The sequence below is a fragment of the Bufo bufo genome, chromosome 6 (assembly GCF_905171765.1).
Source record: "Bufo bufo chromosome 6, aBufBuf1.1, whole genome shotgun sequence".
In the NCBI taxonomy this organism is placed as follows: Eukaryota; Metazoa; Chordata; class Amphibia; order Anura; family Bufonidae; genus Bufo; species Bufo bufo.
The window spans coordinates 372576229-372589193 of record NC_053394.1 but is presented as its reverse complement, the minus strand read 5'-3'; the positions used below and the strand labels follow the sequence as shown (position 1 = coordinate 372589193).

The following is a 12965-nucleotide window of genomic DNA, read 5'->3' as shown; positions in this document are numbered from 1 at the left end:
CTGAGAATGCATCAGGGCTGGACGGCTGCGTTTGGTGCCGCTTGTGAGCCCCTTCAAACGGAGCTCACGAGCGGAGCCCCGAACGCTAGTGTGAAAGTAGCCTTAGACATTTTTTTGGCACAAGTTAGCAGAAATTTATTTTTTTTTTTTTTTTTTTCTTACAAAGTCTCATATTGTGTCAAAAAATAAAATCTCACATGAACTCACCATACCCTTCACAGAATCCAAATGCGTAAATTTTTTTAGACATTTATATTCCAGACTTCTTCTCACGCTTTAGGGCCCCTAAAATGCCAGGGCAGTATAAATACCCCACATGTGACCCCATTTCGGAAAGAAGACACCCCAAGGTATTCGCTGAGGGGCATATTGAGTCCATGAAAGATTGAACTTTTTGTACCAAGTTAGCGGAAAGGGAGACTTTGTGAGAAAAAAAAAAATCAATTTCCGCTAACTTGTGCCCAAAAAAAAAATCTTCTATGAACTCGCCATGCCCCTCATTGAATACCTCGGGGTGTCTTCTTTCCAAAATGGGGTCACATGTGGGGTATTTATACTGCCCTGGCATTTTAGGGGCCCTAAAGCGTGAGAAGAAGTCTGGGATCCAAATGTCTAAAAATGCCCTCCTAAAAGGAATTTGGGCCCCTTTGCGCATCTAGGCTGCAAAAAAGTGTCACACATGTGGTATCGCCGTACTCAGGAGAAGTAGGGCAATGTGTTTTGGGGTGTCATTTTACATATACCCATGCTGGGTGAGAGAAATATCTCTCTATAATGACAACTTTGTATAAAAAAAATTGAAAAGTTGACCTTTAGAGAGATATTTCTCTCACCCAGCAATGGTATATGTAAAAATACACACCAAAACACATTGCCCTACTTCTTCCAAGTACGGCGATACCACATGTGTGACACTTCTTTGCAGCCTAGGTGGGCAAAGGGGCCCACATTCCAAAGAGCACCTTTAGGATTTCACAGGGCATTTTTTACACATTTTGATTTCAAACTACTTACCACACATTAGGGCCCCTAAAATGCCTGGGCAGTATAACTACCCCACAAGTGACCCCATTTTGGAAAGAAGACACCCCAAGGTATTTCGTGATGGGCATAGTGAGTTCATGGAAGTTTTTATTTTTTGTCACAAGTTAGTGGAATATGAGACTTTGTAAGAAAAAATAAAAATAAAAAATAAATCATCATTTTCCGCTAACTTGTGACAAAAAATGAAAAGTTCTATGAACTCACTATGCCCATCAGCGAATACCTTAGGGTGTGTACTTTCCGAAATGGGGTCATTTGTGGGGTGTTTGTACTGTCTGGGCATTGTAGAACCTCAGGAAACATGACAGGTGCTCAGAAAGTCAGAGCTGCTTCAAAAAGCGGAAATTCACATTTTTGTACCATAGTTTGTAAACGCTATAACTTTTACCCAAACCATTTTTTTATTTTTACCCAAACATTTTTTTTTATCAAAGACATGTAGAACAATAAATTTAGCGAAAAATTTATATATGGATGTAGTTTTTTTTGCTAAATTTTACAACTGAAAGTGAAAAATTGCAATTTTTTTGAAAAAAAATCATTAAATTTTGATTAATAACAAAAAAAGTAAAAATGTCAGCAGCAATGAAATACCACCAAATGAAAGCTCTATTAGTGAGAAGAAAAGGAGGTAAAATTCATTTGGGTGGTAAGTTGCATGACCGAGCAATAAACGGTGAAAGTAGTGTAGGTCAGAAGTGTAAAAAGTGGCCTGGTCTTTCAGGGTGTTTAAGCACTGGGGGCTGAGGTGGTTAAAGACATTAAAAGCACACAGCCCTATAGGACAGATATATTGCGGACATGCTAGCGGCGATCTAGCCGTGCATGTCCGCAGCTCTATAGCCCCAAACCTGGTGACAGAATCCCTTTAAAGAGGACCTTTCACCGATTCTTACCCTATGAACTAACTATACAGACATGTAGAGCGGCGCCCGGGGATCTCACTGCACTTACTATTATCCCCGGGCGCCGCTCCGTTCTCCCGCTATGCCCTCCGGTATCTCCGTTCCCTAAGTTATGGTAGGCGGAGTCTGCCCTAGCGCTGGCCAATCGCATTGCAGAGCTCACAGCCTGGGAGAAAATAACCTCCCAGGCTGTGAGCTCTGCGCTGCCATTGGCCAGCGCTAGGGCAGACTCCGCCTACCATAACTTAGGGAACGGTATCTCCGCCTACTATAACTTAGTGAGCGGAGATACCGGAGGGAGAGACCGATACGTTGCAGTGCCTTGGGTCTTGTAACCGACGTGTTACAGACGGGGTCACGTTGCCTCTGCAGCAAATCACTGGTGTCCCTAAACAGCACATTACCGTCGGGTCACGAGTCATTATTGGGGCCAGTGATCCACCCCCATACGTAGGTTTAGAGGCCAGGGACAAAAAGGTGCCAAACTGGACCCTTGGTTCTGGAAAGTAGGAGTGGGGGTCATTTACTAACAGTTTTATGCCTCATTTTGGTGTAAAATTGTTGCATAACCCCTTTTTTGTGACTTTTTGAACGCCCGTGCATTCGACAAAAAGGAGCGTCGGCCCTGGCAAATTTACTAATTTTACGCCAGGGAAAAGGCATCAAAGTTGGCAGAAAACTAGATTTTCCGGATGGCCCACGAGCGACCAGAGTTGTAACTAATTTATGACAAGGCGTACGCCCAGAAAAATAAATAAGCGCAGCTTCTGATGTAAAAAAAAGTACAAAAAAAGAATGTCAAAAAATGAGGGAGTGCTAGAGTAGGCATGAGGCAGGTAATCATGTGTGTCTGCCACTACTAACATACAGGGAGCAGCCAAAGAGCCGTCATACATGACTCATGCTGCAGCAGGACTGTGAGTAATGGCGCCTTCCCCTCAGACACGTCCATAACTGAGGGCTGAGCCCGCGCTCTGCGTCACCGAGCCGAGGGCGTAGCGATGCTGACAGGCTGGGGCACGGTCACGTGACCAGCAGCGCGGCTCTTCTGGCGGCCATCTTAGGATAACGAACTAGAAGCTTTCAGAACTAGGTCGGGAGGTAGCAGCTGCGGAGGACGTGTATACACAAGTGATATACTTGGTCGGTTCTTCCAAGTATATTACTTTTGTATACACTTCCATCTCCGAACCGCTAGACAAGTCTCAAGACCTCTTTATTTTTAAGGTAAGTTACGCTTTTATTTTACTTTCTTTCTTTCTAATTCTAAAATGGCGGCCGCCCCTGATCGTAAGGCAGACGGCGCTGTAGTCAGTTTACTGACCGTGGAGTGTTACTTTCCTCTTGTTTGGGGGCAGATGAAAGGGTGACTGGATTTTTTTGATGTCCGAAACTTGGGGGGGGGGGATAAATTTAAATCACTAGGCGCCCCCTTGTGGACGTGTGAGGTATAGACGTGATCTGTGTGCTTTTTGGAATTGTATTGTATGCCAAGCCTTAGGGGCAATAATCCATAAATAAGGGGTCCAATATTTTACTTTTGTTTTACTACGACTCCCAGCATGCTCCATTCATTTCTATTGAGTTCTGAGAGCAGCCAAGCAAGTGTACATCTTGGGAGTTGTAGTTTTACCACAGCTGGAGAGCCGGAGGTCAGCGTCACAGCCATATGAAGTTGTGTTTTTTTTTTTGTTTTTTTTTTGGGATATGTAATTTCTAATGTTACTATATAATATTTCATATAATGAAGTGGAAAGCTGAAAAAAATAATAATTTCAATTTTGGGAGGGGGGGGGCGCATGTGTTTAATTGGTTTAGTTTTTATAGTGTGCCTTTTATTATTAGCACTAGAAGTTATAGATGAATTGCTATTAGCCTTCAGTAAGGGTACAGAGAGGGGTAACCAGCTGGGGGCATGTCTCTGCACAGACTCCATCCAATCAGTGCTGCCATGGTCAGACTGTGCAGGTACACCCCCCAACTCTGTAACCCTTAGTATACTGGAGGTTTTTCCATTTTTGCGCTTTCATTTTTCTTCCCTATCTTCCTTGAACCATAAATTTTGTAATATTTCCGGTCACATAACTGTATGAGGGCTTAATTTTATTTTTTTTTGCGGGACAAGTTGTATTTTCTAATGGCACCATACAATGTAGTGGGAAGTGGTTAAAAAAAAAAATCCAAATTGGGGGGGGGGGGGGGTTTTATGGGTTTTGTTCCCACGGCGTTCTGACTCATGCCCTACATTCTCTGGGTCAGTACGATTACAACGATACCCCATATGTATAGGTTTTTTTATGTTTTAAATAGTGTAAAAATAAATTTAAACTTAAAAAAATATATCTTTTTACATCACTGTATTTTGACCCCCCATAACTTTTATAGTGTGTGTGTGTGTGTGTGTGTATGTATATGTATATATATATATATACACACACACACACACACACACACTGAGCAGTGTCAGGGCTCTTTTTATTTTTTCTGCACAATCTCAAATTTTTATTGAAGACAACTTTTTTTTTTTTTACGATTTAACGCGTACATATATGAGCGTACAAAATTTTGAACTATAATGGATCATTAACCCTTTCATGACCAGGCGCAAAAAAAGGCCTGAATGTCCAGGAAACTTTTTGTGATTTATGTGCACGTGGTTGTTTAGTGACCGTAGATTTTTTATTTGTTTGACTACCAAAATAATTTTTGCGATTTATTACATATATTTTTTTTCTTGACACTTAGGACTTTTTATTAGAATGTTTGTTTATTTTTTTTTATTTTTTTTAGGTTTAATTTGGAAGAAAACTGCTAATTATCAAAGTGTTTTTTATTAAATATTTAAAACTGATGCAAAAATTAATTATTGCAATGGGTTCCCTAGTTTGTGACAATAGTTTTTATATATAACATGTATAGGTTTGAGAGAACGGGGCGATTATGGTGACGGTTTCTGTTAGAGACTGCATTGTAATAAAATAAAAAAAATTGGGTATTTTATTTATTTTTTGCCACATATGTCCCCCAGGAGGTAATTTTTGTAAACATTATTATTATTGTTATTATTTTTCCCCTGTGGGGGCATGACACACAGGCAGAGCTGATCGGGGTCTCCTTAGACCCTGCAGCTCTGCTCCAGACACCCCCGGCGGTCACGTGACCGTCGGCACTAATAGAGGAAGCGGCTCTGCTTCCTGCGCTCATTCAGCGCTGTCCTGCAGGCACAGGAGAAGGCAGAAGCGGTAATAAACCGCTCCTGTCGTCTCCTCGGGGTCCCCGCTGTGTCTGTCAGCCGGGACCCGACCTGCTCCTGCTGATCAGCGCTGGGATTAAAGCGCTGCCTGCACGTGTACATACGTGCTATCTGCAGGGGGCATGTGCAGATAGGACGAATATACACAGTGGGCAGTCGGGAATGGGTTTAAATGGATTTAATGACTATTGCTCTTTTCTTATGTTGGCCTGCCACCTGGTGGCCAAAATAAGAATAGCAGCATGAATGCCCTTAGTCTCTTCTGCGAGGCTGAGCACATTCAAATCAATTACCGGCATCGTCACTGGCCACAGAGGATGCCGGTAACAGCCCCGGAAGCGCGAGCTTATGTTTTTTTTTTTTTTTTCCATTTAGATGCCGTGGTCTTACTTGATCACGACATCTAAAGGCTTTAATTGCTGCGATCGGCATTATTGTCAGTCGCTGTAATTAGCCGAGCAGGCGCCATGTTTTCCTATCGCTCCAGCACCGTACATGTATGTTGCTGGAAGAGAAAGTGTTAAAGGGGTTACCCAACATTTATCAACAACCCATGTGCAGTGTGCTTTCTGTTTAAGGCGGGGTCCTCTTTTTGAGACAGATTCTGGTACTTTTGGGCCTGCTGCTATAGAGTTGTTGCGATACCAAATTTTTGATTCGGTTTCGATACCATGAAAAAGTATTGCGATACTCGATACCATTCGATACCACGCGAAAAAAATAAACAAAAAAAGCCACGTGCATTCCTCATTTTTAAAAATGGCGAATCGCGCAGTTTTTATTTTATTTTTTCTGTTCCGGCATTCACCACCTAGATTTTTTTTTTTATATTTTAATAGTTTGGACTTTTCTGACGTGGCGATGTAATATGTTTATTTATATATTTTATATGTGAAATTGGGAAAAGGGGGGTGATTTATACTTCATATTTTAGTGTTTTTTTTTTTTTTTTTTCACTTTTTATTTAATAACTATTTCCCCCCTTAGGGGCTAGAACCTGGGATCTTTCATCCCTTTTCCTATTCACCCTGATAGATCTCTATCAGGGTGAATAGGACTCCACACTGTCCCTGCTGCTCTGTGCTTTGTGCACACAGCATCAGGGATGTTACCATGGCAACCAGGGCTTCTGTAGCGTCCTGGCTGCCATGGTAACCGATCGGAGCCCCAGGCTTACACAGCTGGGGCTCCGATCAGAAGCTGCCACTGCACCACCAATGAGGGGGAGTGGAGAGGTCCCTGTGGCCACTGCCACCAATGATTTTAATACTGGAGGGTTGAGAGGGGCCGGCGCACTGTGCCACCAATGATTTTAATGGGATGGGGGGATTGAGGGGGGGGGGGGCACACTGCACCACCAATGATTTTACCCCTTTATACAGGAGGCGGGTACTAGCAGATCAGCGGCAGTTAACTGCCGCTGATCGCAGCTCCCTGTCAGGGGCAGGGTGCCGGCAATGCGATTCTGCTGCCGGCACCCGCCTCCTGTATGTGTTAAAGACTGACTACTGTATATGAGTCCAGACTTTCACTATTAGGCCACACAGAGCGGCGCCCAGCGATGTCTCAGCACTCACCATTTAGTCCTGGGCGCCGCTCCGTTCGCCCGCAGTGCCCCATTACTGTCTCCTCTCCTGCTCCACATGCTGCTGATTACTATCGGAGCGATGGGAGGAGACATCAGCTTCACTAGTGGGCGTTCCTTCTCCCTGGCTGTAGCGCTGTCCAATCGCAGCGCAGGGAAAAGGAACGCCCACTAGTGAAGCTGATGTCTCCTCCCATCGCTCCGATAGTAATCCTATCATTGGTGGCGCAGTGCGCCCGCCCCTCCTCCGCCCCTCTCTTCTCATTGCCGCCCCTCCTCCACCCCCTCTCTTCTCATTGCCGCCCCTCCTCCGCCCCTCTCTTCTCATTGGTGGCAGCGGCAGCAGCACAGGGGGAGGGAGGACAGCTTCCTTCTCCCCGTGCTGCTGAGAGAGAACATGAGCGCGCCGATAGCAGCGCGCTCATGTTCAGAGATACTAGACTGCGCAGAAGCGCAGCCCAGTATCGAAAAAACGGAAATCCCGGTATCGTATCGATACCGGGACAAAAGTATCGATTGGGTATCGAAATTTCGATACCCGCAACAACCCTATGCTGCTATCGGATATTTATGGTGTATAGTATCTATGTGCCATAAATGTTCCATATGGGAATATCCCTTTTAAATGTTTCCCGATGCAGGGGAATGATGGCTTAAAGGGGTATTCCCATCACACACAATGGGGGCATATCGCAAGGATATGCCCCCATTGTCTGATAGGTGCGGGTCCCACTGCTGGGACCTGCACCTACAATGAGAACAGAGTGGGAAGAGCTGTGGCTGGAAGACCCCGAGCGGCCCCTGCTCCCATTCATTTCTATGGGGCAGACGGAAATAGCCGAGCCGGTGCAGTCAAGGGGTAGCATCGGGCAAGAAACGTTTCATTGCTCCACTCACACGGGCTAAATGTGTGAAGGAGGGCTTATGTCCGGGTCCAGCTCTGAACCTGGACAACCCCTTTAAGTAATCGTTGGCAGAACTGTCTGGCAGCCTCTTCTCTCGTTCACCTATGCAGGCTGGTACACGTGAACTTGCTGTCACCGCAGTCGTTGCCCACATGTTACAATAATAGTGATGTCGTACCAGTCCAGGTAGCAGATGACTAATTGACCTGCGTTTGTTTTATGCATTTTAACAGAGCCGGCTGAATATAGTGAATATTGCTGTATAAATTCCCTGAAATAATGCCATCCTGCTACATAGGCAACACTCCTTCCAAAAGTCCGCAGCACCCTTCAGAGCGGTGAGTGCTACCTGACTTCCTCCTTCTTGGGTTGTTTGCTGCTGTCCGGGTGGTTTCCAGTCACTGGAATGCTATACACCGCTGACCAGCTTTGTGTATTAGAACTTAAAGGGGGTTATCCAACCGCTATAATGCCCGGTCACCTCATACAGGTTATACTTACCCCGGCTCCCGCTCCTGATGCCCATACGGCCGTTGCGTATCCCCGTTGTGTGGATAATAGCAGGCCTGCCCACTCATGGCGCTAGATGTTTTGATCCGCCCGATTGGGAGATGCATCAGGAGCGACGAGGGAGCAGGGTAAGTATAACCTGTATGAGGTGCCGGGAGGCATTATAGGGGTTGAATAACCCCTTTATCATATAGATGCTGAGAAGGAGAATCCATAGGGCTCATTGTAGTTAATTGGTGAATCCAGCGGGCCTCTGCCTGTAGTAGCCATATGTCCAGATCTCCTCCTCTTGGTCCTAGTACAAGTTTCTCACCCCCCAGAATCGCATTATGTAAGCATGGTTTGATGCACACATTTAATGTGCCTTGCTAAGGGGGCAGGTTGTTGGGGCATAGAAATCTTAAACTATCCAATTAAAAGCTAAGTTTTAATACACAAATGGTCTCAGACAGGGTTATCATAGCCTTTGACTTTGTACACTTGCACATGCATACCTCCAACAAATAATTAACGGATGCCACCGTATAGGCAAGCAGGTGCGTCTTATACCCATAGGCTCCCGTGAAAAAAAGATACTGTGCCATATGCCTTTTATTTTTCACACAATGCCTCTATACGGAATAGGGTGGCAGACCGTGCTATAATATAGGAGAACAAGAAGGTATCCCAACTTGAGGGATTGCGGGCCCATGGAAACATGAGGTAGCTTTCCTGGAGCGTACGGCAAATGGACGCCAGAGTCTGTGATTGCACCTTTACTGTGTAATGTCTGATGTAAAGACCGCATTCCCTGATTGTAATTCCGTACAGACACTAGAACATCAGGCGTTGCTGGGAAATGTGAGCTCCGAATACTACAGAACTTTGAATGCAGCTCTGAAAGGACAAAATGCATTTGTAGTTCGTGTGCCGTCCTCTGCGTGTAGATGAATAATAGATTTACACTTCTTTATGTAGTAAAAATGGATTCAACAAGCAGCCCTGCGAACCTACAAATGGAGAAGTGCCCTGTGATTGTGAAGTTTCTGTGGAGAAGTTGTGTTCTCAGGAAAGCCTGACCGAGCTCATTGAGGTTCTGGACAAGGATGGTGAGTAATGTGCCTCTGATGAGTGCTTTAGGGTTAAGTCCCATACACATTAGTGTATTGTCGGCTCAACCCATGAAGAACGGGGGTTTGGCCGGTAGTCTACTGTGCATGACAGATGATGTTGGGCGAGAGAAAAATCTGATAAATATTTTCACCCAATTCTTTTGGGAGATAAGCCGTCACCAGAGATGTCTGACACAGGCTTTAGGCGCATTTACGCGCGCCGAGCAGCAGCAGATTGTCGAGAAGGAAGCGCTCCCTCCCGATAGTCGGCTGCTCGATCAGTCGAGTCGCTATTGCAGTCACTCATCCTCATAGAGCTGCATTGTTTCTGGGCAGCTAATTTAGGTGCCTGTATGATCGACAGGATCCCCAGATGAACCAGCGTTTCACTCGTTCATTGGGTGATCGGCAGCACATTTACACTGGCAGATTATCTGGAATGAGCGTTCACAGGAATCTGTCAGAATCTGCACGTGTAAATCCACCTTTTCTCCCCATACATTTATGTACGCGTTCGGCCGAGCTGAATATGTATGGGGGAGCCAAGAGATTGAGTTGTTGGCTGAATGTTTTGCGTACGCCCAGCTTAATTCTGTGTTTTTATTTTTCATTCCATAATAGTAAAAAACCTTGAAGTAGTCTCAAAATTTGTCCAAATCCATAAGGAGGAGTTGATAAAATGGAAGAACAATACCTATTATCTGCAGTTGTGTGATCTCGATGACACCATCTACATGGGCGAGGAGTACATGCAGGAAGCCTGGGAAGAGGTATATCTTCCAAAAATCACAAGAATGCAGGTGTTTGGCACACTAGAGCACTCTACGGTCATGCTTCCCTGTATGCAGTGGGTCACACTGGTGGGAGAAGATGGATGTGTCTACGCTTATAAGGAGGAAAAGCTGCAGTTAATTGCAAAAAGCCTGAGAGAGTTTGTAGAAAATGGCAAGAGAAAACCTTATTCCACATACGATTATCCTGAATTCAGTGAAGAGGTAGGACGTCATTCTCACTTCTCGTTCTTTGCTTAACTTATATTTCCTTATCTGCCCAAAATTCTGTGCTTTTGTTCAGTTGCCTCGATTCTGCGTCTCCCGCTGCTTTGGTGTCACCAGAAGAGTTCTGTTAACTGTTTGTTCTCATTTGCAGGAAGATGAATCTCTGGAAGAAGATGAAGAAATACTGAAAATCAGGCAAGAAACAAAGGACTTTGTGGACAAAAGTGCAGATGAGCTTGAAGATTTCCTGAAATTTGTATCCAATCCCTAAAGTGGAATCGCACCAAAAGAAAAAGAACCCTTGTTCTGCAGTAAGGTGGTGTCCAGTTCATTGATGGAAATGTGTGCATTTTGTTACCACATTTTAACTTCAAGAACTAAACTGCACATTACTATAGAACATGAAAGGGGCGCGCGCGTCCCGACTCCTAACAGAGAGCCTGCAGATTATGTGCGACTTACTGTCATCGCCTGACAGTTCATGTATGCCGTACTGCCAAGGGAAGCAGTATAGAGAGCACGTACTGTATACGCCATCAGGAGATGCTAAGAATATTAAAGGGTATCCATCAGCAGATTTGTACCTATGGCTGACCTGTTACATGTGCACTTGGCAGCTGAAGACATCTGTGTTGGTCCCATGTTCATATGTGCCCGCATTACTGAGAAATATGATGTTTTTATTATATGCAAATGAGCTTCTAGGAGCAGTGAGGGCATTACCGTTACTCCTAGAGGCTCAGCTCTCTCTGCACCTGCCATGCCCTCTGCACTTTGTTTGACAGGACCAGGCAGTGATGCAGACACATGGGACCAACACAGATGCCTTCAGCTGCCAAGCTCACATGTAACAGGTCAGCCAGTGTCATAGGTACAAATCTGCTGACAGATGCCCTTTAAGAGCACACAATTTGCACGACTGGGAACTTTGTTCCTTGTAAATTTAAGGGCTGCTTCACGTGTGTGGAAAACACTGCTCGTCTTGCAGGAGCACACAGCAATATGTTTATAATGTTATGTGCCTCTGCTTGACGTTTCTGTTACAGAATCATACTGTACATAGCAGGCACGTAGCATTATAAATCAGTGTAATGCCGTAAGCGGTGTCCGGAACAGAAGATCACGCTCGCACACGGAGAATGATTTCCGCTCTGCACACACTCCTGTGAAGCGGCCCTAAGGCTAGGGTTACTTGTTCTGCTGCATAAGCTGAGTGGCATTACTACGTCACTCCTAATGATGGCTAACGTGGTAGTACGTCAGCCACAACAGAAAAACAAACTGCTGGATTTCTGTGAAACCACATTCACTATCATTAGGTGTGACTAGCAGCACGTAATTTGCAGTCTTGCTGCCGCACGACCACTAGGTGTTGTGTGGCCCTAGCCTAGTACAGTGCTAACGCTAGTTTCTATAAGGGAGACCACAATATGGGCCTGATAAGGACTGACTGGCGATACTGTACTATTTTGTGATGCTTTAAAGGTCAGAATGCTGTTACAGTAGCTGTAAGCATTCAATGGCTAAATGCATCAAAATCCATAATTTGCTCGGTTCAAACATTGTAAGATAACTATGAGGCTGTGTAGAGCGGCGCCCCGGGATCTCGCTGCACTTACTATTATTCCGGGGCGCTGCTCCGTTCTCCCGCTTATGTCCCCCGGTATTTTTGCTGAATTGGTTATACTGGGAAGAGTCTGCCCTGTTATTCCCTGGGCGTCTCCTTTTCCTTGGCTGTAGCACTGTCCAATCGCAGAGCTCAGCTGTGAGCTCTGTGCTGCGATTGGACAGCGCTACGGCCTGGGAGAAACGGGGCAGACTCCTCCCAGTATAACCAAGTCAGCGAAAATACCGGGGGACATAGCGGGAGAACGGTAAGTGCAGTGAGATCCCGGGGTGCCTCTCTACACAGCCTGATTGTCAGATAACCATGTTTGGACCGATGAAAGGTCCTCTCTAAGTGCTGTCAGCTCCTGATGGTGTATATCTATCCTGCTACAGAATAGGAGAACCACTGTAACAGGCTATATATACCCCATCAGGCAGTGACAGCGCTTCAAAGAGCAGATCCTTCACTGCTGTCTGGTTGCAAACCTTTGACCATGTACGTGTCACATAGGGATGTTACTTATTCTAAAGAGAATACTTTAGAACAGGCGCAGTGCTAATAAACTGGATGAAAGGCCCCTATACACACACATCTGCAAAAAATGGCATGTCTTGCCGAAAGTCTGTGTTTGGTGAGCCCTCAACTTTCCCCTGACATATTGTCAGGAAGAGAAGGATCAGCATTCGAGTCCGATCCTTCTGTTCTCCCGGGAGATAAGCCAGCGGTGTCTGGTAACAGCTTCCTCTTCTCAATACACAATGTATGTGTATGGGGGAGGTGGGAGAGGTAGCTGTCCTTCGGGCGTCAGCTATTCAAGGTGTATGATCACCTTTTGGGGACATTTTTTTTCTTTTTATTGTATTCTAAGTTACAAGAGCTTTCAGTTTCACTGCAGATTGTTTGTTCTCTGTAAATTCTGTCAGAAAGCTGCTCTAATGGCTTAATCTGTAGCCCTTATCTCTAGCTCCCTGACAGCTCATAAACACTCAGGCTAAATTCTTATCAAATTATAAGAACTTAGCTTAAATTAGTGTTTGCCATCAGTAGCCTTAACAGCTCAATGTC

General features: G+C 45.1%; 1 protein-coding gene across 1 annotated transcript; it reads left to right on the top strand.

The window, feature by feature from the left end:
* The first annotated feature begins 3001 nt into the window (after positions 1-3001).
* On the top strand, positions 3002-10946 carry LOC121005901. Its single transcript, XM_040438716.1, has 5 exons — positions 3002-3176; positions 7926-8030; positions 9160-9290; positions 9915-10288; positions 10443-10946. The coding sequence occupies exons 2-5, from the start codon at positions 7972-7974 to the stop codon at positions 10560-10562; spliced, it is 684 nt and encodes a 227-aa protein (XP_040294650.1). The 5' UTR covers positions 3002-3176; positions 7926-7971; the 3' UTR covers positions 10563-10946.
* Positions 10947-12965: the final 2019 nt, after the last annotated feature.